At 39.0% G+C, this 25,962-nt stretch overlaps 1 protein-coding gene across 7 annotated transcripts in view; it reads left to right on the top strand.

Annotated features, from left to right (window-relative positions):
• Positions 1-25,962, top strand: part of LOC113569818 (MAM domain-containing glycosylphosphatidylinositol anchor protein 2-like) — a 155,418-nt gene that overhangs the window by 89,035 nt on the left and 40,421 nt on the right. For 5 of the 7 annotated variants that reach the window (XM_035524822.1, XM_035524823.1, XM_035524824.1 and 2 more), the window contains exons 7-8: positions 10,042-10,371; positions 22,782-23,102. In XM_035524822.1, coding sequence (XP_035380715.1) covers positions 10,042-10,371; positions 22,782-23,102 — 651 coding nt within the window. The remainder of the gene's footprint in view (positions 1-10,041; positions 10,372-22,781; positions 23,103-25,962) is intronic. The other 2 variants (XM_035524827.1, XM_035524828.1) reach the window with 1 other exon arrangement.

The following is a 25,962-nucleotide window of genomic DNA, read 5'->3' on the forward strand; positions in this document are numbered from 1 at the left end:
GCTCCAAAGTCTTCATTTTGTTTTTCTTAAGCCATCCAAAGGTGGACTTGCTGGTGTGTTTTGGATTATTGTCCTATTGCAGAACCCAAGTGCGCTTCAGCTTGAGGTCACAAAACAGATGGCCGGATATTCTCTTTCAGGATTTTTAGGTAGACAACAGAATTCATGGTTCCATTTACCACAGCAAGTCTTCCAGGTCCTGAAGCAGCAAAACAGCCCCAGACCATCACAGTACCACCACCATATTTTACTGTTGATATGATGTTCCTTTTCTGAAATGCTGTGTTAATTTTACGCCAGATGTAATGGGACATACACCTTCCAAAAATTTCAGCTATTGTCTCGTCAGTCCACAGAGTATTTTCCCAAATGTCTTGGGGATCATCAAGATGTTTTCTGGCAAAACTGGGACGAGCCTTTATGTTCTTTTTGCTCAGCAGTGGTTTTCATCTTGGAACTCTGCCATGCAGGCCATTTTTTCCCCGAGTCTCTTTCTTATGGTGGAGTCATGAACACTGACCTTAACTGAGGCAAGTTAGGCCTGCAGTTCTTTGGATGTTGTTGTGGGGTCTTCTTGTGACCTCTTGGATGAGTCGTCGCTGTGCTCTTGGGGTAATTTTGATCAGCCAGCCACTCCTGGGAAGGTTCACCACTGTTCTGTGTTTTCACCATTTGTGGATAATGGCTCTCACTGTGGTTCGCTGGAGTCCCAAAGCTTTAGATATGGCTTTATAACCTTTTCCAGACTGATAGATCTCAATTACTTTGTATTTCATTTGTTCCTGAATTTCTTTGGATTGCACCATGATGTCTAGCTTTTGAGGATCTTTTGGTCTACTTCACTTTGTCAGGCAGGTCCTATTTAAGTGATTTCTTGACTGAGAACAGGTGTGGCAGTAATCAGACCTGAATGTGCCTAGAGAAATTGAACTCAGCTTTCCAAAGCTTTATATTTTAATGGGGGGGGTCACTTTTTCACACAGGGCCATGTAGGTTTGGATTTTTTTTTCCCTTAATAAAAACCTTCATTTAAAAACTGCATTTTGTGTGTTTACTTGTTTTATATTTGCCTAAAATGTTAATTTGTTTGATGATCTTAAACATTTAAGTGTGACAAACATGCAAAAAAATAAGATATCAGGTAAGGAGCAAACACTTTTTCACACCACTGTATTTATGTTCACACCTTGACAGTAATCCTAGGGTTATATTGTACAATTGCAGTCTGTTGTTGGTTTTATTCCTTTGTCAGACACCCTGTACCCTGTTCAACAAAGGTCAGTTTTGACCACAAAACCACTGCTGATCAGATATTTGGTTGGCAAACTCAAGTGATTCTGAAGTTTTTAATTGTGTAGGTGTAACTTCCCATAAGATAAACAGCGGTAAAGAAACTGGTCATTGATGAAGAACTGGAAAACAACAATACAGTGGTCAGAAATGGACCACCAATGAAGAGGGAGAGGATGGCAAATTGGGCTTGGAAACAGATGGTTCTAGCCTCAAATTGGTCACCTGTAGGGTATTTGTTATATTGAAATGTTTATAATAAAGTGAATGGTGAGTCACTCTTTCCCTTGAGGCAACATGCCTTCTCTCCCAAGTTGCAAAGCAACGAGTATAGAGACAGAGGGCATTGCATCATCGTAGGAAAAACAACACCCCTTGTGAGGGAAAACATTCTGCAAAGTGTAAAAGGGAGTGAATGGGAAATTGAGGAACACTGTTTTGAAACTCCTCCACCCAAAGAAAAGCACAGATATTAAAAAAAAAATAATAATTAAATCTGATTGGACTCCCTCTGTGTGCTTTTTCTATCCAAAAAAGTGTGGAAAAAATAACCCTACAAGTGTCTGTCCATTACTTATTTTGAGTTGTATCATTAGCAGACCAAAGTAACATGTCAGCTAAGCTAGTCAATATGGTCAGCAAGATAGCTGACGTTAACTAACATTGTTATCAAAATGCTCAAATCTATAGCCTACGATTGTCAGATAAGAACAAATGTAATTGTAGTCATAGTATTACATGTCTGACACTACTATTACCATTACTGTCATTGTCATGACATGCTATCTGGGTAGATGGTGCATTACAGTATCAACACTGAATAAATTATAATAAAAAAGTTATATGCAGTATACGTATCTCAATATGTTTGTGCTTATATATATGCATGTTTTTATGTGTTATAAAATATACACTGCAGTTACACTTGAGGCATAAAAAATTTGGCTGGTGAAAATTATGGCTAGTGACTAATGTAGCTAAACTGGTTAGTTGCAGTGGCTGGTAGTAGTTGATAAATGTCAGACCTATATTACAATGTTATTCTCCACATGCTCTTTCCAAAATGCTTTAATTAAAGTGTCTAATGAGTGAGGATGAAGCACTTAGTCATTTAGTCATTAAATTTATTCTTAAACCATTTAGCCCCTGCAAACATTAATATGAAATGCTACGGCCGCTAGCTACCGAGCTAACCTAATGTAGCAAGCTAATGTAGCCTAATGTAGCAAGCTAATGTAGCTAGAATCTAGATAGCTTCACTAGCTAAACTAATGTATGTCGGGAATTGGATACCTTTTTAACAACAGATTCTCAGGATATTCCCAGATAATTAATTATCATCCTACTTTTCATCCTACTTGACACTGCAGGATCCCATAAAGTCCCTCTGTCTAGGGAGTCCTCTTGTCTGCTGATAGCTTTAAACCAACTATGACTATGACTTTTTTGGTAAATGAAGGTGAAAAGGTGAAGGTGAAAAGAAAAAAATCAGGGTTTTTAATATTTGTCATGCAAACGATTATGTAACAGCTTAACAACAATAAAGAAAAGTGTGCAATGCAAATCAATGGCCAGTGCAGAGTTGTATTCCCCCACAGTGTAGGCACTTAGTCTGACTCACAGGAATGTAACAAGGAATGTAACATCACAGGAATGTAACATCATTTACAAGGATGTGTCTGTAATTACTCATACATTATCACATCTTATAATATTTTAATAAGTTTACTTAAACCTAATGCCTTTATAATAGTAACTGATATTACACTGATATTATTTGTAGGCTATGTAGCCTTATTTTTGTTTAATACCATGCAGAGTAAATTACCTAAATAGCTCATGTCAGACTTCATATCCTGTCTCATACTTATCCATCATAGCATGCAATAATCCATTCTGAAATACAAGCCTAAAACTACTTCTTCAAGCCAACTTATTTTTTTTCCACATTGTTAACAAATAAACTAGTTTAATCCTACATTAATTGTGTAGTCCAAGCTGTTTATAGCAATTTTTTTATTTTTAAAAATCATACTTTTGTGTTTATTAAATATTAGTGAAAAACAAATGCTATACTTTCATGAATCATATTTACCTCCTTCTGAGATAATGTGGCTCTCCAATAAAAACAGAGCTCCTGTTCACCTCTTCACTACACTGACATATGTATGTGTCTATGTATGTATATACACACACACACACACACACACAATTTCACTGCCTATTGCTATATTGCTACACACAAAATGGGAAATCAGACAACAAGTCATTTATTTCCAAATTCATTTTCTAAAGGGCAAAAATAGAAAAAATCTGAAAATGTGTGTAACAGTGAGAGGTTAGGAGGGGCATGTGCAGAGAAGAGTTAGATTTATTAGGAGCAAATCCAGAGTCGTTAGAATGGTCCAGGGTCAATTTACATCTTATACAATACATCTTATACAAACTTGACTTACATTCACAAAGTAGTTGGCTAGACTTACAATGAATAGCCAAGACACAGGGAGCAAGACAGGAAATTAAGGAACTGAAACAGAACAAGGAAGTACAGCAAAACAGACATGAGACAGGGAAACCATAGAAACATGGACGCTAGGAGGGACCAACCGTGACAATGTAGTGAAAATAATATTTCCTTTACAGTACCATATGAAAGAAAAAAGGTTACAAATTAGCCAACTAGTTTTGTTTTTCCTTTTTAGTTATGTAAAGTCTGTAAAAAATCAAGCTGCCAAATCTAACATGTATCATTAAGGACTTCCTATTTTGGACTTGAAAATAAAACATCCAGTTTAGTCCCAGGAAGAATGGTGTTACACTAATTTCATACTGTAGGTTATTCCAGGAAAAAAAGCCTCAGACATCATTAAGAAAGGTTGACAGCATGGAGCTTAAACATTGCTTGGTGTCCTGTGTAGTGTGACAGATTGCACAGTGTCACTTTCTCATGAGTTGAACAGCTGTGAACAAACAGTTAAATTAAACTTTACTGTCTTATTTCATAGACGCAGCCAGAGGAGATGAAAAGGTTCCTTAAATGTGATCCAGATCTAATAACTAAACATGTTCTTCATAAACCAGCAGGTTTGAATTGCTATCTTCATGAGCCTAGCTACTGATAAATTAGCATGTGCTGTAAAATTATGTCTAGGCAGTGCAGAATAATATCTAGTGCATTAACATTTAATGTTGTACGGTACGGCATAAATACAGGGATGACTGCATGCTGTGTAGTGAAAGAGATTGGAGTTTGTGATGATTTTAAGTTAGAATGACTATCTTACATGTAATAAGTAAACAGGAAACTGTCTATTGCACCAAGTATTAGCAGCATGTGATATGTGTATTACATTTCATACCATCGCTCTCATTTGCCTGGGAAGGGCAGAGCCTGTGGCACATTACCGTGTAAGTACTTATTAAATGGCCAATTACAGCAATTAAGTGAAGGCAGCCAGGCTAATCACTAAACTGGGAACTTATGCTATTAGTCAAGAAATAGTATATGAATCCCCTCCTGCAAGGCATAAAGAAAAAAAAAACAATTCTCTTACAAGCTGTCAAATAGCTTGGCAAGGTCTAAATAAGGTTTCAGAATCTGAAAATAAAAAAGTATGCATTTTAGTGTGAATTGTTTGTGTTTTCAGAGGACAACACATATGTGCTGCTTGAGTGTGTGTGAGAGTGTTTTTTGTGTTTGTATGTGTGAGCGTGCATATGCGTATATGCACGTGTGTGCACACGTCTCTTGCTGTTTATCACGCCAGTCCTTGAAAAGCCCTCTCAAAGCCGAGTTGCCAAAAGGCCTGTCTGTGTTTGGGCAGAGCTTGCCTCAGCAGATGGTGGCTTTTCTGTCCACACTTCCCGGCAGTCTGGGATGACTTTCATCTTGGCCCTTTCCTCTACCATCCCAGCATGCTTCTGGCTCACAAAGGCCTTCCATCGTGATCCTCCATTTGGTTGAGAGGAGCAAACCTCTTTAAAAGCAGGTCAATTTCTGATGCACTTTTAGTTTAAGACATTTAATACAGACATATTTGGCTTCTTACAACCACCACCACCATCATCACCACACGCACACACACACACACACACACACACACACACACACACACACACACACACACACACACACACACACACAGCTTTACCACCAATATCTAAAACAATAGCAGCTAATCTCAGCAGTGTTCTTTGGAAATCACTTCCTGTGGCAGCCACCATTGTCATCCTTACAAAATCAAATGATTTAGAGGTCTCAGAGACAGAGACTGCCTATTAAAATGGCATACATGTCCTTTCTGCATTTTAAGTGTGTTTGACTTGCACCTTTTAAAGCATGATGTGGATTTTACAATACTGGGAAATGAGCCACACAGTTGCAATCAAATGTATCAAGCATTTGCCTCAACAGTTCCTTGAAGAAGACAGTGTTCCACAATTTGTTTTTGTTTTTACTGAATTAAATATTAGTCTTTCAAATCAGATCAAACATGCTAATAGCTTCTTGTTCAACATGCTGCCTTTATAGAGGCAATGTGCAGTGCGTATTGAAGAGAGCTGGTGCCTCCTGCCACTGATATCTGGGTTGGATGGAGGAGAAACAAGAAAGAGCAAACCCAGCCGCTCACGCTGAGCGTTATGTTAAACGTTTGTGTCCAGCTTGTAAGTCAACATATGAAAGGCTGCTGTCAATTTAGCTTTGGAAGAGGTTTTGGGCCTAAATGCTTCTCTATTTGTAAAGAGCCAGTGAAAGGGCAGTAGCAATGAGCAGATTGGACACACATCTCCTGCTTTCAGGGTCATGTGATGAGAATGTGCCAGGACTGTTCTGTGATGAGCTATAAGAAGGTCAATCATAAACTAAATGGTATAAATATCATCATCCTTAAGGAGAGAGAGAAAATGCAGGAGAGAGAAAGAAAAATGTGAGAGTGCATGGGGGATAACAGTTTCACTGCATGTGTGTATATGCATTCACATATGGGACCAGCAGACAGGTTGTCATGGGTGTTACTATCTCCCTCCTTTTCAATCGTGTACCCTTGACTAATATCATGAGCCAGGTAGAGACAGCCATCTGTCCCTGTGGAGTGTGCTAAGCTGTACACACTGATTGTGGAGGGTGGGACCTAGAGGTCATGCTCCAGTTAAAAATTACAAGGTCAGTTGATGACTGTCTCTACCAGCACTATTAAAACTGAACAAAGAGTGTAAAGAGAGGGAAAGGGGATGAAGAGGCACAGTGCAGTTATAGATTAGTCACTGTCTGGCAAAATAGGTTATCACACAATCAGATTAATTTTGCTGTGCTTCTGTAAAGTAATGACCTAATCTCATTAGTATTACTCAATACCATTAGTAATGACATATCTTGCTGTTCTATATGTAAGCTTCAGACTTTGTAAACAATACAGCTTAATATACAGCAATATTCTGCTTTGAATTATTAACGATTGATATCCAGTGCCATTTATAACATGTATGTTCTGATCATTAGTCCTGATTGTTAGAGCGATAATTATATATTATAATTGTGATTTGTTTTGTGGTTCTCTTTAAACAAATCATTTTGCTGCCTGCATTTTATTTACACTTTATAATTAGAAATAAATGAATAATTATATAAAGTTCATTAATTTATCTGGTTAATGCTATGATTTGATTTACTATTCTGCAACTTACTACAGGTTTATTGACATGACACTTGAATGCTAATATGGGTTTATGCATAGTATGTAACAGTAAATGCTAGTAAGAAGTAACAATGCAGAATGCTATTTTCGTACAGACCACATATCTGCACTAAACCATTGGACTGAGATAATGAGAACCATCCATCAGACACAGAGTACTTAAATGTCTGCCACATCAACTGCATTATGTACATCAGCATAGATAAACAGTGCATTTGCATTCATTCAGAGAAGGTGATTTTTCTTATTTAATCACCTGCTTTTTATCCTGAGCCATAGGTGGTTGTCTCTGGACAGCAGGGATTTAAAACATTTTCTGCAGGTTCAGCACTGGTGTATATTATTTCCTAGATCTTAAGCTTCATTGACAGTACAAGCCAGGGAAATAGCAGAAGCTTTACCAAGCAGATACCACTTCATCAATAATACACATTGAATCTGTGTTTGTGTTATGTTAACTCTTATTACATGCCTTAGTGCAGTGCAATATGTGGATGCTCTTAATACTGGCTTTTCTTCTGCTTGTAGAGAAGACACTCACTCATCCTCTTTGAAGAAGGCACTAAAATTCCTGCTGCTGTAGGCTTTTTCTACTGCCTAATAAGCCACTTACCCCCATTCTGAGAATGGGTGGCAGTCTATTTCTGGAAACTCAGCTGTGGTGAAGACTCTTTAAAATCCCACCCAAAATGCAATATGCTCTCATAATTTATGAATGAACAGTGGAAATGATGAACATTTTGGCAGCAAGAAAATTTGAATGTACTAAATGGAACCATACTATTTTTCCCTGTATATTCATGGATGTTTAATGAGGTGCGATACCTTCCTGTTTGTGAGGATAGGAGGTGGGCCATCTCTGTCACCCGATGGACACCAGTCTGTTTTTGCCCTTCTGTCTGCACTGAGCACACTCACTTTGATCTACTCCTTTTGAACTTCACCACCACTGGAGCAACAATAAATCCACTGTTCACTCATAATTCAGCCACTTCAGAAAAACCTGAGTGACACAAGACATCAGAGGCTCCTCTGCACTCCTGGCTCTACTGAAGCATTTCAAAACTAGGAAACAGCCACCTGTTTCATCCTTGTTGACACTAAAGTTGGTCCTTCTCACTTGAGTAGAATATTACTAAATATTTGGCTATGCTTTTATTATTTATTGTTCAATAGTTCAGATAACTTAAAGTGCATTGTACTTGGACTAGCATTTCAATACAAATCTTAAACAGGTTCACTTATAAATTAAGCACAGAGTACTAAGGGGATGGATCTTTATGGCATTGGATAAACCAACACTTGCAAAACTGAGGTGAAAGTAAATTTGTCTGAGTTCCACAGACTATCAGCACATATGGGTTTTCTCTCATGGAAATGAAGTTAGGATCAGCTGTCCACTCGCGAATCAGGACAACTGTCCTGCTGGAGCATGATTCTCTGATGCTATGCTGTATTGTCTGTTACTAACAAAATATGACTATATGATTCAGACAGTGTGAAAAGTGAACTACATTATTTCACAATTGTGTTCTTGCGTAGAAACAGCTCTACAAACAGTTGTGATTTATTTGTAGTTTGAAAAGGTCATCTTTGGTTAATATTCTTAGGTAAGTAGGTGTAAATTTGTGAAACCTTTAACAAAAAAAAAAACAGCAGCTGGTCTCAGTTTGGAAAGGTCTTTAATATTGCAGGAAGAAAGCATGGAAAGTAATGTTGCTGCACTAGTTTAGCAGAACCTTTTTCATTTGGTGAATGTGGTTTTATTGAACTGTACTTGAGATCAAAGGGCTGTGCCAGCAAGATTAGTTTCACAATATATCATAACTGTAAAACACATGGTAAGTTGATAGTAAAAGCCTAACTAGTAGGAGGCTGAAAGCTTTACATTATTTCCCCCCTCACTCATTCTCAGGGCTGCTATTATTTAGTAAAATGTAATGCTGGTTGGTTTCCATGAAATATGAGTGCTGTTTGTGAGATTGATTTCCTTATTGTATTACTATATTTATTTTTCCTTCAAGCTAAATTAAATTCTGTAGTCTTACTACTACAGATAACTCCCTATGGTACAGTTGCTTACACATGATTAAGTGGCGAGAGTCAGATTCTTATTTGATTAGAAAAAGGTCATTGTCATCCTTGGTATTACAGTTCATTGACAACATTTTGCATCATGGGACCACAGTGAAAATGAATAAGTCATACAAATCGAAGTCTTCTGTACAAACTTGTCAACATTATTACAACACACATTAGACATGTCTAACCCCTCCATAGTCTGGTGCTATTGATTTAAGACAAAGTAATAGGATCTTGTATTGTCATTCCTTTATGTCTTGCAGGTTTTCTCCCCACATGTTGTTGTTTTGTTTTTTTTCCTGTTTGTGAAGCTGTTTCTATCTGGTAATGTCACAGGAAAATAGATACAATTATTCCATGCCTCTGACTGTTCTTGTGTTTGTGTGATAAGGTGCAGGCTGTGAGATTCTCATGTCAGGGAGTTTCCACCCCAGGAGATGCTACAATGTTCCTCAATTCCTGAATGGTCCACACCAAATCTAGCACCTTGTGATCATGAACACCTGCATCTATTTCTTAATTATGAGCTCATTATGAGAAGCAAATATGTATGTACTGCCATATTTGGGCCTTGGATCTTTGTAAAGTGTGCATCATATGTTATGTAATCTAATTGTTCTCAGAAATACCATGCCTTTACTGTTTATTTTATTGATGAATTGATGTTTTGTATGTTTGCTGTAGAGAGATTTTTTTAAAGAACATTATTTATTGGATAACAAAGTGCTGATTAGTATAAACTGCTATAGGACAGCAAGATGTTTAGGCAGGTAACCTTCATACCAAAATAAAAGATTAAATAAAAGATTACACTGAAATAAAAAATGAAGTCCTGTCACAGCTTGCAAAACAACAGTACGTTTGTTAATCCTTAAAATAAGAGAGCTCTAAATAAAGCTCTAGGTAATTGTTGCCAGAGAACTAAAGGGTTTCCTCCTGGATGCTGATAAGCATTGTTCTCTTCTCATTCCAGCACTGAAAAAGGGAAGATTTTGGATCACACCTGACCCATATCACAACGACGACAACATTCAGATCGGCCGCGAGGTGAAGATCTCGTGCCAGGTTGAGGCCACGCCCCCCGAGGAGCTGCAGTTCAGCTGGCTAAAGAACGGCCGTGCCCTGCGCAGCTCAGAGCGCATGGTCATCACCCAGACTGACCCCGACATCTCCCCAGGCACCACCAACCTGGACATCATCGATCTGAAGTTCACTGATTTTGGCACCTACACTTGTGTGGCATCACTCCGAGGCGGGGGCATCCCGGAGATTAGTATCGATGTCAACATCTCCTCCACCACTGGTGAGCCTCACACATGTGCTGGCCAGGGACACTGGGTCACCTCTACATGTTCAGTGGTGCACTCCACATATTCAAGCCAGTAATTAGGCATTACAAATTACAAGCACTCCCTGCTGTGCCAGCATGTGTGACTTTTAAAAGCTCCAATCGGTTAGGTGTTCTCTGTAGTGTGACTTATCCCTGCTTTTTAATGAGACCTCTTCTGAATTCTTAATCAGATTTCTTAATCAGAATTGCATTTACGTCCAAATAATTCACGAGCAATTCAGAGTTCAAATTTGCACTTTAGGGCGCCTGATGTGTAAAGGTACATTACACATGTAGTTTTCCTAGAGGTAAGCATTCCTACTGCTGAGCAGGAAGCAGGAGTTTATGGGAACCAGCAGGGGACAGACAGAGGGGCATGCCCTGTAATCTACATTCACAGAGTTGATCAACACGCTTCCATCTCACAGTATTGTCACAATACATTATGATCCTGCTCATCTCAGACCAGAGGGGGTGGACCAGGTCAATGAAGGATTAGCACCACAGCCATAGGAATATCATCCCAGTGCCAGACTCTCCATGTCCCATCTGGATGATTGGTGATTTCTTATGTCTGATTTGCAGGGTTCCCACTGCTTTCTCTTTTTATCAGAAGCAGTGAACAGTTATGCTGCATTTCTGCATTTTTGGTCAGATCTGACATTTCTCTTTTATTCATTCATGTCCTGTGTCATATGTAGTATCATTAAATGTCAGCTCTTGAGCCCACTTAGAAATGTTCTTTGAAAAAAGGGTACTTACATTCTGGGAGCTTTATGCTAATAGATTCTTTGAACTTTAAAGTTACTGAACTCAACTTTTTATAGTAATCTTTCATATGAACAGGGCAGAAGAGAGGTGTGTCTTAATTATTGCCAGTCGTTTGTTTGCTCATACACAGTACAGAGATTCAATTCTTTGCTATATTTGCTGGAACACATAATAGCTCCTGTTTGACCTTCCAGCATAATTGGTAAAGAATAATCCTTTGATGATGTCTCATGTATAAAATCTTTGGAATCCATCACACCTGCTATTTTTGTTACCTCATTATCTTTAAAGTTGTATAACCTCTCTCTTTTTGTGTTCATCATGCAGTTTCAACCAGGATAAAAGAGAAAAAAAAAGCATCTAATACACAATGTGTTGTCAAGTAAAAAGCACTGATTAGATTTCCTTTTGATTGCCAAATTTCTTTTCATAGGAAATTTGCAAAAATGAAAGTGAGTTTTGTTTAAACGTGGTTGGGCTGTTGCAAGTCTATTTCATTATTAATCATATAATGGATAATTATCTAGGTCAAGTAGTTTTTACAGTGGGTTTTTTTTTGTCTGCTTTCTTAGATGTACTAAGGTTTTTGAATTGCAAATGATTCTGCTTCAGTGAAAGTACAGCCTTTATACATGCTTCTGTCACTATGAAAGCTTGGAAATATTTTGTTTTTCAGTATGCCAAGCACAGCATACATTGCCTACTTTTTATTGTTTTGAATATCTTGGGTGTGCCCAACACATTAATTACCATTAGTATGTGTGTTCTCGCCTTGGGCTCTGTTTCAGAATAAGCCATTTTGAGCTGGCTACAGTGCTCCTGAAGGGGGGGGAGTTAGAAGGCCAATTAGAGTTCTTAATAAAAGCATTTAGAGGAGATTAAGCAGCAGGTCTGCCAGTGTTTCATGCTGTGCTAATGTTTGGAAAGAGATTGGGTCCAGAATGTCCAGCATTTTAGCGCAGCAGAGTGCCTAGGTAGCACTATGCTACAGAATGGGCAGCTTCTGTTTAGGAAACATTTCAGATCTGAATGTTGTGACAGTATTTCGATTTAGGGTTATTGTTGAACTCTAAGCAACTTGTACTAGCTAAAAGATACTTTTCTGAGTAGACAACTAAGCATTTCAGTATGTTCTTCTGGATAAGAGCTTCTGCTAAATTCCATAAATGTAAATGAGGGAAGGAAAGTTAAAAGAGTGGGGTTGAGTTTGGCCTTGCATTGCTTATAGTTTAGTTTTAAGTTTTATTTCTAATGATTTAGCTCAGCCCTTTCACCTTGCACAAAACAGAGTTAATACTTTCGGCCATCACAGCCTCATTAGCCCACCGATTCTTTTTTCCTTTTGAGATTGCTCAGTCAATGATTTATTCATAAAGAGCATCCATACGAGCACTGAGATTTCCCTCTGATAGCAGAAGGATTAAAAAGGATGACGAAACCAATGGAATGGAGAGTAGGCTCCATTTTCATGCAGCGAGGTGAAATGTGATCAATCTTCATTCCATTCGCTGGCTTTAATGAAGCCATAGAGACTGGGCTGGATGCTTCTATCGGCCATCAGGCCATTCATCTTTGCATTAGGCAGGACACTTAAACATGCCACACTAAGGAGGACTCAAGGGGGGGAGGCTGGGTGGAACAACAAGACTCGCCAAGATAGCATCCCTGGTATATGTTCAATCAACCCGACGGTTCCTTTGTCCTTTAAGGTGACATCGGAATTCATTAGGCCCATAATCAAAGCCATTAACTAGGAGTGTTTTGGGGGTTTTGCTTCCTTTTATCTGTAGAAGGGAGGTGTTTGCATGGGATTTGTGAAAAAGCAAGGCAAAAATGAGCTCAGTATGGAAGCATGGCTGTTTGAGGTGCTGTCTGTAGGCTGGTTACCTAATAACTCTTTTTATGTTGCTGTAAATTCCCATGAATTAATGTTCTAATAGGCTTAATTAAAGATACACTCACCATCTGCTTTATTAGAAGCTCCTTTGTAATTATACTCACTGGCCATTTTATTAGTTACGCCTATCTTATAGTTGTATTTTATAAGAGTACAATTGTAGACTATAGTCTTTCTATTGACAGCTATCTTTTAATCATCTCTACTGACCAGACATTATTTTGGTGATGAACCTTTCTCAACACAACAAAAAACATTCAATGAGGCATGGTTATGGGTATTGAGCTAGTATAAATGTACCAGGCACAGCAGTGTTTCTAGGGTTTTCAACACACAAATTGGAGAGTTAGCCTAAAATATCCATCCAGCTTGAGATATATAATAAGAAATTGGCTACTGTTGGAGGGGTATAGCAGACTTCAAATCCAACTTTGACAAAGCTGTGCATGAATATACTGTATATTCCAAAAGACATATATTAGTATAAAGATTTAGAATTAAGATGTCCCTTCTGTGGTTGTATGATCAGGTATTCACCATTTCATAGTGATGCTCAAACCTGGATGTTCTCACCCACCTCTAGTGACCTTTAAGCATCTTAGGCAAAGTTCACACTGTATGCCTTTTGTAGACCAAAGTGTCTTTTTCTAACTACTTAGAAAGGAAGAGGCTTTTGATTGCTGTTTTCATGTGCAGTAGACCTCACTACTTGTACCCCAGACACCTGCCAGATCTTTAGGTATCCTGAGCTGAACAAAGTTAAACCAAATTGTCAGCATCACAGAGGTTTGTTGTTTTTAGGTTTTCTGTGTGTGTGTGGGGGGGGGGGGGGGGGGGGGGGGGGGTATATGCATGTGTGTAGACCAATAAAATTAATTGAAAGTTCAGCAGTGACAGTTGTAAACATGCAGCAGAGACTTGTTGCAATAGCATCCTGAACTTGATTAACTTGATTAGCCATTACATTTTGTACACTACAAATTGAGTATTTGTTCAAAAAGAAGGTACTAAAACTAAAAGTACTATTAATGACAAAAAATGGCTAATAAAAAACTTATAATGCATCATTCAGATGTAACATTTGGAAACTTAAAATATGAAATTACATGTTAAGCTGTAAGAATAAAAAATAAACATTAAATATAATAGTGTATAATAGATTATAGTTCATTAAAATAGTTTCCTTATAAATGCGTAAGTGGTTTGGAGTTACATGGTTGACGTACTTTACATTGCACTTTAAATGGGTATGAAAAAACTTCTATACAGATAAACTTGCCTTGCCTTACAAAAGCTTTCCTTTCCCATAGGCTTTCCTTTCCAGCAGGCATTTCCTTTTCCATAAGCTTTGCCTTTCCCATTGGCTTTCCCTTTTCTATAGATTTCACTTTTTTTATAAGCTTTCATTTTCCCAAGAGTTTTCTCTATACCCAAACTATACCCAAATGCTTTCCTTTTCCCATAGGCTTTCCCTTTCCTATAGACATTTTCCTATAGACATATAATTTTTCATAAGCATTCCCTTTCCCATAAGCTTTACTTTTCCCTTTGTTTTGTCCTTTCCCATAGGCTTTCCCTTTTCTATCGGTTTTCATTTTCTTATACCCTTTTCCTTTACCTTTTCAAAAGCGTTCCTTTTCAAAAGCTTTCTCTTCCTAAAAGTTTTCCCTTTCCTATAGGCTTTCCATTTTTTTTCCATAAGTCTTCTCTTTTACTTATTTGTTCCCTTTTCCAGGAACACCTTGCTTTTGCTCACTAGTTAGCCTAGTGAGACTTTAAAGTCTCATATTCACTTCATTTGGGATGGTAGTGAAGGACATAAAACAGCATGCAAATGAAAGTTACTACAGCCCAAGTTAGTTCATCTGGACTATGAACTATATAATGTGCTGTTTCTCTACAAGAGCCCCAAACTCAGCAACTTGAAGATGAAAGTGATTGGATCATTATCCCTCAATTTTCCTACTCTTGCCTCTTTTTTAAGGCTCTTAGTCAATTAGTGTCAGGAACCATGGCAGCGAGTTTTCTTTGAAAATGTCATTGCAGTCTGGACCTTTGTCTTCCCTAAACAGGCCATTTAGCCAGAGATTAAAGAAAAGACTACAATCTTCTATCCTTACAATACAGCAGTGCTCCTTGGACACTGTAGTTGTCCTAGATCTGTCTTATATTGTACTTTTTGAATATGGTGTGCTCACATTTGATCTGTCTGGAAGATGTTTATAGGCTATTTTGTCAGTTCCTCTGGCTGGCTATGTAATTCGAAATTTCACTAATGACAACTCTGCAAAATTTAGTCACTACCTCTAGTGGTGCATATGTACATGCATATTTTAATGACTGCTTTGAATCATCTGTGTGTGTTTTGAGCTAGCTTTAGCTGAATGGTAATTTAGCAATAGCAATAGCAAAACATTCTGTCTATGAGTTTTATTTTATCTGAGATTTGTCTTTAAAAAGAAGTAGTCTCTTTTTCAGTATAAATAAATGAGTTAACCAAGGTTTTTGTTATAACCTTATTAAGTACATTTAAGTTGAGGATGTATACATGAAGCAACTGTTTTAGGCTATCAGTTTTATTTTTTGCTCACAGGAAGCCTCACTGTTAACTATGACAATGTTAAAAAGAACTTCCTTTTGTTGCAGATTTTATATGTTGCCTAGCTGAAACAAACCTACTCTGGCAGTCTGACTTTTTTTTGCATCTTTTAACCTTCTGGACAACATATTGTTATTGTTTGCCTGCTTACCTTCAGAAAGAGTAGTCAAGTGATGTTTTACTGCTGACTACTGGTTCTTTTTTTTTCCCACAAACTCTTGGTATATTGTATAAATGATCCACTGACTGTGGTCTAAGCAGTATGTGCCATTACATCTTATCCCAGAAATTTATTCAGACTCTAGCCAGCAGGCCACCCACATACCATCAAAATGCTTAGCCAGTTCCAGCCCTAAAAGCATGTGAGTTATAAACAAGCTATAATAGCTTTGCTTTGAGTTCAGTACATTTTGACTGAGCTATATGAGAAGAAGTGCAAGAATGTGAGGGTTATATATCCAGCTCCTGCAGGATGGCACATTCATACATGCCATACATGCAAGGTTTGCTGTGTCTCACAGCACAGTCTTAAGAGCATGAACGAGATATTAAGGTATGTGCCATTACACTAGGAAAATTGTACAGGCCTATGGAAGGAAATCAACCCAGCAGAAGGACTGGTATCTGCTCCTTTGTATGAGAATAAACAAGAGGAGCACTGCCAGAGTCCTACAAAATGACCACCAGCAGGTTACTGCTGTGTATGTTTCTGACCAAACTGTCAGAAACCGACTTCATGAGGGTGTCATGAGAGCCCAACGTACTCTAGTGGGAACTGTGCCCACAACCCAGCACCATGCATTCTCTTCACAGATGACAGCAGGTTCACACTGAGCACATCAGTCAGATGTGAAAGAGTGTGGAGACGCCATGGTGAATGTTATGCTGCCTGCAACATTATCCAGCATGACAGGTTTGGTGATGTGTCACTGATGGTCTTGGGAGGCATATCTTTGGAGGGTCGCACAAACTTCCATGTGGTAGCCAACAGTAGCCTGACTGCTGTTAATTACTGGGATGAAAGAGCCATTGTCAGACCTTATGCTGGTGCAGTGGGCCCTAGGTTTCTCCTGGTGCAGGAAAATGCCACATATGGCCAGAGTGCGTAGGCAGTTCCTGGATCATGAAGGCATTGATTCTATAGACTGTCCCTCATGTTCCCCAGATCTGAACCAAATTAAGGACCTCTTGGACATTATGTATCAGTGCAGACTGTCCCGGACCTCACTGATGCCCTGTTCCAGGTCTGGGAGGAGATCCCCCAGGACAACATTCTTCCTCAACAGGAGCATTCCCAGATGTTGTCAGGAGTGCATACAGGCGCATAGAGGCCATACACATTCTGGCTACATGTGGCATACACACTACTGCATCACATGAGTTGCTATGATTAAATTATGTTAATTAGATTTTTGTTGTGATTCTGAATCCAGTCTTCAGTGGTTTGAAGCATTTGGTATCAATTGACCATTGTTAAATCATTTTGTTCTCAATGAAATACATAATTTCTGTCAGTAAACATTTTCAACTTGAATCTTTCATTCATCGAGATATGATGTGTGATTTTAATTGTGTTCCCTTAATTTTTTTCCCTTAAGTTTTCCCTGTCGTGTGTATTTTAGTACCATGCCTTAGTTTCGTTTTCTCCGCCCGTCGTTTGATTGCTTACACCTGTCCCTCATTTGTACCTTAAATACATGTATTTAAACCCTGTTGTGTGGACTTGGTCTGAGCTGTTCATTGTTTCTTTGAATCCGTGCGTTTGTGTTAGGTTCGTTGTGTCTGGATTAATGTCGGGATGTTTGAAAGCCCGTCTGTTTCAAAGTCTTGTTTGTTAGCCTGTTTTGTTATCCTAGCTTTCGTGTTCCATTGTCTTTTGTTATAGCCTGATTCTCCTGTTTGCTTTCGTGTACTCGTGTGTTTGTTTAATCATGTTTAATCACCGTGCTCTCCATGTTGGCTCTGTGACCCTGGACTGCTACAATGACTCTGATTTTGGATTTGCCTGTAATAAATCTCGCTCTTCTCCGCACATGCATCCACCTCCTTATCGCTCACCGTTAAAGTTCTTAGGCAGGCTTTTTTTTTTCTTATGAGACATGCACCTAACAACTGTAGATGTCTATTTTTAACATTATCCTGTAGGTTAGACTTTTGATCATAAACATTTTTTTTTTAAATCAGTAAGAATAAATGATCTAGCTGGTGCCTTTTATTCTTTGGTCACTCATTAGAATGGTACAGTTCTAATGTTGCTGCAATCTGCCCCCTTTTGGAGGCCCAACATGGGAAAGAGTTCTTTTTAACTGCCATTCTGTGGAGGAGGTCTCTCTAAGCTGGCATTTGAAAACAGACAGATGTAGACACACATGCTCACACGGGTACAGAAAAACCATAAACACCTCTAAATGTGAAGAGAGACTGGGGTAAAATGTGAAATAGTAATGATGTCAGGCTCACAGAGCAGAAACACACACATACAGTACATAAACTTAATCAGACACACAGTGACAAGCTGATGTGTTGCTATGGTAATGAGCAATCAATGTCAGTCCAGTTGTTTCAAGGCAGTGTAACAGTTTTATTTATTTATTTGCCTTGTCATGTGGTTTTTCCTGGCAGAGAAGCTGAAAACTGACCATTTATACTTGGAAATTTGTATCTTTGTAATTATTTGTAAACTACATACAGCTGCAAGTACTTTATATTTTAGGACTGGTCATACTTCCAATTAAGTGCTTAGGAGAAAAAGCAGTTTTTGTTGCTTGAAGCTATCTTACATCGTAAGGAATGCTTGTTGCTAAGTGATACTTTGTAGTCCAAAGCAAAGAACAAATCATCCATGAATCATCAAAATAAGTTGCACTCTATTATAATCAACTGTAGACAACTGTACATTACAGTACAAATGGTGAACCGAAGCAAAATATGTTTATTTCATATATGAAATTGAGCTCAAACTATAACAGGCTGAGCATAAATGATCATGTAGTATTATGGTGGCAGAGATTGGCATAGGACTTATATGAGCAAAAGTAGGGACTGGGTGCTATCTCAGCAGCATTTTCCACAGAAGCCTCCTTTGCAGTGATGATGGCTCCTTCAGGGGTCCAGTAATAACTGTTATGGAGTAGGATTTCATTACTGTGGACCAGAGAGAGCAGCCAGTAACCCTAATTGCTAACAGGAGAAGGTGCATTTACAGGCTTTCGCAAGGAAAGGTGGCCAGTGCATAATGGTCTAACTCGAGTTTAGATCCCACCTTTCTCCATTACTGTGACAGCTAACAGCTATTCATTAGAGCTTGTTTTTAGGATATTGATAATAAGGTGGAATAGCTTCTATCATGTGCTGTTAACTCCAGCACATTTAAATTCAACATGTAAAGAGATGAAATAATAGTAATACACATTATGCACACACACACACATGTGTATATATATATATATATATATATATATAGAGAGAGAGAGAGAGAGAGAGAGAGAGAGAGAGAGAGAGAGAGAGATTCAAAAAGCACACAAAGTTTCCAGAAAAGCAGGATATTTTGGACAGATGTTCTTCATCAGCTTTGAGTGATTCTGAATTTGTAGCAGGAAGGAAGAGTTTATATTTGTAAAAGTAGATGTTCAAAATCTAACATTCAATCAAGTTCTGAGAGTGTAGATCAGTTCTTTTTCTTTGAGTTTCCTTATTTTATTGCTGCCATAGCAACAACAGGCAATGCAATGTCATTAATGCGATGTCCATTTGTATTAAAATGCTTTATTTTAATATGTTTAAATAATAGCATTTATTTTAAAATTCTGTTATTTGTTCTGTTACATATTGCATTTAAGTATTAAAATCCAGTCGCAAGGCATTTTACTACTAATATACATTGTGGTATTGGCATATCTGTCTGCATTGTTGTTGCTATGGCAGCATGATTTCTTTTTAAGTTTACCTTACCTACGTAAAAGGTTACTCTAGCATTTTATATTTGTAACAGGTATTGATAATAGAGAGAACAAAAACGCTAAGAAAAATGAGATTTATTAGGGGCAGATCCAAAATCGGTTGGAAAAATAGTCCAGTCATAGCACCAAGATGAACAAATCCGGAATACAAGACAAACAAACAAAAGAAAACACGACAACAGCGGATTACAAGGTGTAACGTTAAGTGGTAAGGAGGCGGACGCATGTGCGGAGAAGAGCGAGATTTAATAGGCGCAAATCCAGAATCAGAGTCGTTAAAGTAGTCCAGGGTCAAAGAGCCAACACGGAGAGCACGGGGGTACATGACAAACGAGACAAGGGCTACTCGGGTAACTAAACACAAACAGCGATGAGAACTAAACGCACGGAAGACAACAAGATTAGGAAACACAAAGGCACGGAGTACAAAGAACCATAACCATTAGAATAAACATACATTCAACCATCAATGAACAGCAAAACACAGGGCTCAAGACAGGGTTTAAATACATGAACTTAACAAGACTAGAAACGAGGGACAGGTGTGGAAAAGTAAACGAGGGTCGGAAAAAACGAAACTACGGAATGGAACTTAGGTACACAAGACAGGGAAAAACACGGAACACAGATTAGGGGAGGGACTAATAATGACACAAGGAAGCAGGCAAAACAATGTGAAACAGAACACTGACAGAGGCTTAGTACGACTAGGAAACTAGAACAGAAAACACAGGGTATATATACACACACTGGCTAACAAGAAAATAGCAAGTAAACAAATCAGGAACAGATGAAAACAATAATGAGGGGAATTAATGCAAAATACAAAACAAAGAAGCACATGAAAATGAAAACCAGGAAGTAAAACAAAACAGAAGCACTAGACAGGGATACCAGGGAGGAGCCAACCATGACAGTACACCCCCACCCCCCTCTCAAACCACAAAGCGACAAAGCACACTAAACAAAACAAAAAAAACAGAATAGACCACGAACAGGAACAAGATTAGACATAAACAGGAACAGGCAATGCAAGGAGCAGGGACAGGAGCAGGACAGGGAGTGCGATGGGGAGCCGGCACAGAAGACAAAGCATGAGATGAGGCAGAACTAGGGGCAGAAACCAAAGAAGGATTGGGAACCAAAAGCACAGGAGACAAAGCAGAAGCAAGAACCAGAGACAATGGATTGGAAACAGGAGCGGGCAGAGATGCATGGTACACAAGAGACCCAAAAGATGGAACAGACACCAAAACAGGGGCAATAGGAGCGTGAACAGGCAATACAAATACAGCGCAGGCACAGAAGCAGATCCAGGAGCTGGAGTAGGAACTGGAACATGGAAAAAGGCTGATGACTAGCCCAGAAAGGACGAGAAGGAGTCACATCCAAATGATAAGCCAAATGCAAGAGGATAGAAAATCACAAAAAGCAAAAACCAAACCAAAGACTCAGGGACAGGAATCAAAAAGGCAGGAACTGAGACAGAATCAGAGAGAAGCACAGAAACCACAACAGGCACAAGAGCCAGGACAGACACAACAACAGAAATCAAGACAGTACCATAGAATGGGAACAGAAAAAACAACGGAGCAGACAAGGAAGCCAATGGGGCCCACAGGGAGCAGCAGACACTGACAGGGCTGGGAGGGGCAGAGACAATGAGGTGGTGACCACTGTAGGTGAGTCTGGGGCATGGAGACCGCTAGAGTTATGGGGATACGCATGGCATAGTCACAGGAACAGGCTGAGGCTGGCAGGTCTGGAGGCACAGCAGTGGCAATCAGCGGTAGGTCTGGCAAGTCGGAAGGTGTGACAGCATTCAGGGGTGGTGGTGGGTCCAGCTGCTCTGGAAGCACAGTAGTGATCAGCAGCGGCAGGTCCAGTGGCACAGCCACTGTAGTCACAGGGGTGGTGCAAGGCGTGGCCACAGGAACAGGAACTTGGATGGCGTCTTCCATGCTCAGAACAGTAATAGAAGCAGGCTGCCCAGCAGGACGGCCACTGAGACAGGAGACTGGGCGGCATACTCCATGCAGGGGCAGGACGATGCATGACTCTGGAGGAATACACAGAAATGGAACCCTCTTGGAAGTTCCCAAGGCTCATACCGGCTATGGGAAGCTCATGGTGGTGCTTGAGAACTAACTGAGTATCGTATAATGGGTTTCCTGAGTGTTACTTCCATCTGCTTGTGTCTTGCACTCCTCCTTGTAGCATTGATCAAGACTGGTAGACCCATAGCGCTTACCTGGGATCTCATAACAAAAACACATGGAAATGAAAACCAGAAAGTAAAACAAAACAGGAGCACAGGACAGGGATGCCAGGGAGGGGCCAACCATGACAGTACTGTAGAATCATCCAGAAATGCAGGGAGGCTTTGAACTCTGACAGAAAGAGAATTCAGAAATAACTGGAAAATAGAAAGAGTTCAAAAGAAAAACATGAACATGATGAATGACTTGTGATAGCATTAATGCATCATACAACATTTTTTTGCTTGTCAGATGCTTAATTTTGTTTAGGTGTCCTTGATGAATACATTAGCATTATTTAACTGGAAAGCTTTTTGGCTTACTTTTGTTTGAAAGGTGGTTGAATATCATTTGACTCTTCATAGACCTTCAGTGTTTTGACACTCCAAGTAACATGAGATTGTGGTTACCTCACTGATTTATTTCATGGCTAATAGCCTAAATAAGAGTTCTGTTACCTGTTACAAATCTCACACTTTTCTTTTTGGGTCCCAATATAGAAAGTTGAAAGTTAAATAAGGATGTTTCTTGCTGAAACTATGGTGAAAGTGTTGTTTGCACTTATAATGTACATAGGGGAAGGTGTTTTATTAATCTAATTTTCCCTGCTGTGTGAAATTATATCTGTGTGTGGCTGGTCCTGAAGCTTTGTTAGTGTCTTTCTTTGGTCCTCATCAATCTGAATGTTTTACATTATTGTCATTTCATGCAAGATCATATTTATCACTGGTTCAAGTCAGACCTATGGTTTTCATCCTGAATGTTATTCACTGACTCCATAAAGACAAATCTCTGTCACATTTCGGTTAGCTCACAGGCTCTGAGCCATCTACGCACTAGCTTCTCTGTTGACCATTCTGAACAACCCCGTCTGTTGACTTTCTAGAGTCCCATATCAGTCCCTCCTCTGTTTTTCTCTTTCTTAGTTCCCCCCAATTTGACCGTGCCACGGGGCAAGTCCCCACTGGTTGTGCGGGAGGGCGAGACGGTGGAGCTGGAGTGCCTTGTTTCAGGGAAACCCAAGCCCATCATCCTGTGGTCACGGGCTGATAAGGAGGTGCCCATGCCGGACGGGAACATGCAGATGGAGAGCTATGATGGGGTGCTGCGCATCATCAATGTGTCCCGTGAGATGACCGGCTCCTACCGCTGCCAGACCAGCCAGTACAACGGCTTCAATGTCAAGCCTCGGGAAGCTGTGGTCGAGCTCATAGTGCAGTGTGAGTGTGTCTACAAATTCATGCACACTTTTACCTCAAGGGACTCATGGGAGTGGAGAGTGTCTGCACATTTTGCCATTAAAAATGTTCTTATGTGCCACTTTAAGAATTCCCACATGCAGCACTATACAGAGTCCATTCCACACTCACACAGTTTGATTAAGAGTGAACAGCCAAGACCACTAATATAGTGTTCATACATGGCTCCCTCACTTTTAATAAACAGCTATTTTCAGTGGTAGCCAGGGAAGCATCCTTCAGTGTGAACTGTAAATGCAATTTCAGAAAATTTAGTGTTTTTTCAGAGAGGAGAGTTCAAGAGCTGCCCTATTAGGCAAACAGAGCTCCACTTAAGTTACCCTCTCTCCATTCGTGAGCTGGAAGCAGCAGTTCACTGAAAAGATAGCCCAAGAGCCACAGTGCCACTAACGGCAAATAACAAGCCCTCTGTGAGCCCATGCTGCTATAAAGTCAGATGATCAGAGCAGTCAAAGGGGCAGGTTTTTCCCTTCTTGCCTGATTGAGAGTGAGCCCCCTCATTCATACCCAACTCTCCTCTCTTAAGATGTGTCTTTCCAAAAATGGTTTAATACCCAATTAGCAGCCAGCTAATTTATCCCAGACAGTACTCATTTCGTATTTTTTTATATATACTTAAAATTAAAGCAGAGTGAGCAATAGGCATTTAGAGGTGGAAAAGTAACTGAGAATAAGGAGGAAAAGCAACAGTAGGCAATATGTCTGAGATCTCAGTTCATATGGTGGTGGCAAGTGGCATTGAGGAATATATGTGAAGATGGGAAGAAAAGTTTCCATGACTCATACTAAATGTGCTAATGTATTATGCCTATAAAATCCTACTGCCTTTATGAACTTGTCACATATTTTGACTTTTCAATATCTGCGTAATACATCTGTGCCATTTTTAGCTGGGTAAAGGCATTTATTCCATACTGGTCACACTCATTGATCTATATTCTTAATAATCTGTCAGTATATGAGTTTAAAATCTACAGAATCTGTACAAGCAGCTATGATTGTGTACAATGGAGAGTAAATGTAGTGTCCATGTCCTCCATCTGCTGGTCAAAGACAGAGTGACGGTTCCTTGATTTCTTCCCATTCTTTTATCAGTTTAGCATGAGATTCACGTCTTCTGGTAAGCTATTAATGACTGTGTCCTATAAGCAAAATTAATGACGTTTTGATAGGCTCTGAAGAATGATTCCAATGAATTATTTTCTAAACTGATTGTGATTATGTACTGAATACAGCACATATCAGAGGTTAGCTGCTTTGTTCTGCATTGATGCTGTCATTGAATTGTAAACAGAGGATTAGATTATCAAGCAGGTCACATGCCTCCATCACCCCAGTTCATTTTTGCATCACCAAATCATTCAGAGACTCCTTAATGGTTATTTAACTTTAATTAACTAACAGAGCTTTGCACAAGATATGTTTTTCTATCCTTATGAAATTAACATGATGCACATTATGCTCTTTTGTCAAAGGTTTTGAATGACCTTGCTGAGAGACATTGCAGAGAGCTATCAACGACAATAGGAAGTAGTAGATACATGTGTGTTTTGCCTTTCCATCAGCTCAAGAAGGACACACAGTAGAGCTGAAAGTAATATGAAGCTACTGATCTCAAATACAATACATCACTCTCAACACACAGGAAACATACTATGATCATACTGAATTCTCAAATCTCAGAGTCTGAAAAAAGTTTGATTGAGTAAATAAACGAAGAGTTGCACACCCAAAATACCCTGTCACTCTATAAAACTGCTTCTTATTAAATGCCTTTGAAGTGAGCTGAACAGGGACTTGCTTTCTAAAATACATTGCCATGCAAGGAGAAGAGTAAAATTGTTTGACTCACATTATGCGACATTATTCATACTATGGATGTTGTACAGTGCTTATTAGACCTCCAGTAAAAGTAGGTACCCTTTGGTCTACAGAGACAATGAGACACAGGGTTAAAATTCCTACTGTCAGCTCTAATTTATGGGTTTGTGTATCTATATTGAACTGAGCAGGAAGTACAGTTCTTTAAACATACAGTCCTCTGTTTTCAGGGAACCCAACATAATTGTACAGTGGGATTCTTAGTTGGTTCCTGTCTGGTTGTGTATTGGTGCAGCATTTTAGCTCATGCAATAGAAAGCTAATAAAAAATCTAGAGTTAAATTCTAGATGTGTCATTGAAGACAGACAGCATAGCCAATATTTTTCAGTATGTTTTTGAATGACATTAATTCATTCATTCATTTATCATATGCATTAAATCTTCACCTCCTATGTTTCCCCTATGGGTCAAAGCAAGCTGAACAGGGTAGATAGGCAAAAAATTTGACAAACATTCCCTACAACACATGCATCTGAAGTCTGTTGCTGTTGGATTATTAAGCACAAAAGAAATGCCATTACCAGTAAAGCAGAATGTCATGAGGCTGCAAATATCATAACAAATGTATCAGAGACGTATTATGGATGGATGAAATGATGAGCATACTACTTCATTTGTAAAAAGTAGTCATATGTGCATCTATGGCTGCTAGTGAAACTACCTTATTATGCTTTATTGATAAAGTGACTACAGAAAGCAACAGGAGAATTCTGGATTGGACAGAAGCTTCTTAGCTGCTCAGACCAAACTAAATCACACAGAAATCTGCTAAGCCAAAGCATAAAGCAATGAGGGAGTTTATATTCTTGACTTACTCAGACAATCACCTGACCTAATCTGAGCCTGCATTTCCAATTGTATATTCCTATTATAGCATACCTATTAAAGATATAATAACAAATATCCCCCAAAACAAACAGGAATTGAAAATGGCTGCAT

Source organism: Electrophorus electricus, chromosome 3 (assembly GCF_013358815.1).
Source record: "Electrophorus electricus isolate fEleEle1 chromosome 3, fEleEle1.pri, whole genome shotgun sequence".
Lineage (NCBI taxonomy): Eukaryota > Metazoa > Chordata > Actinopteri > Gymnotiformes > Gymnotidae > Electrophorus > Electrophorus electricus.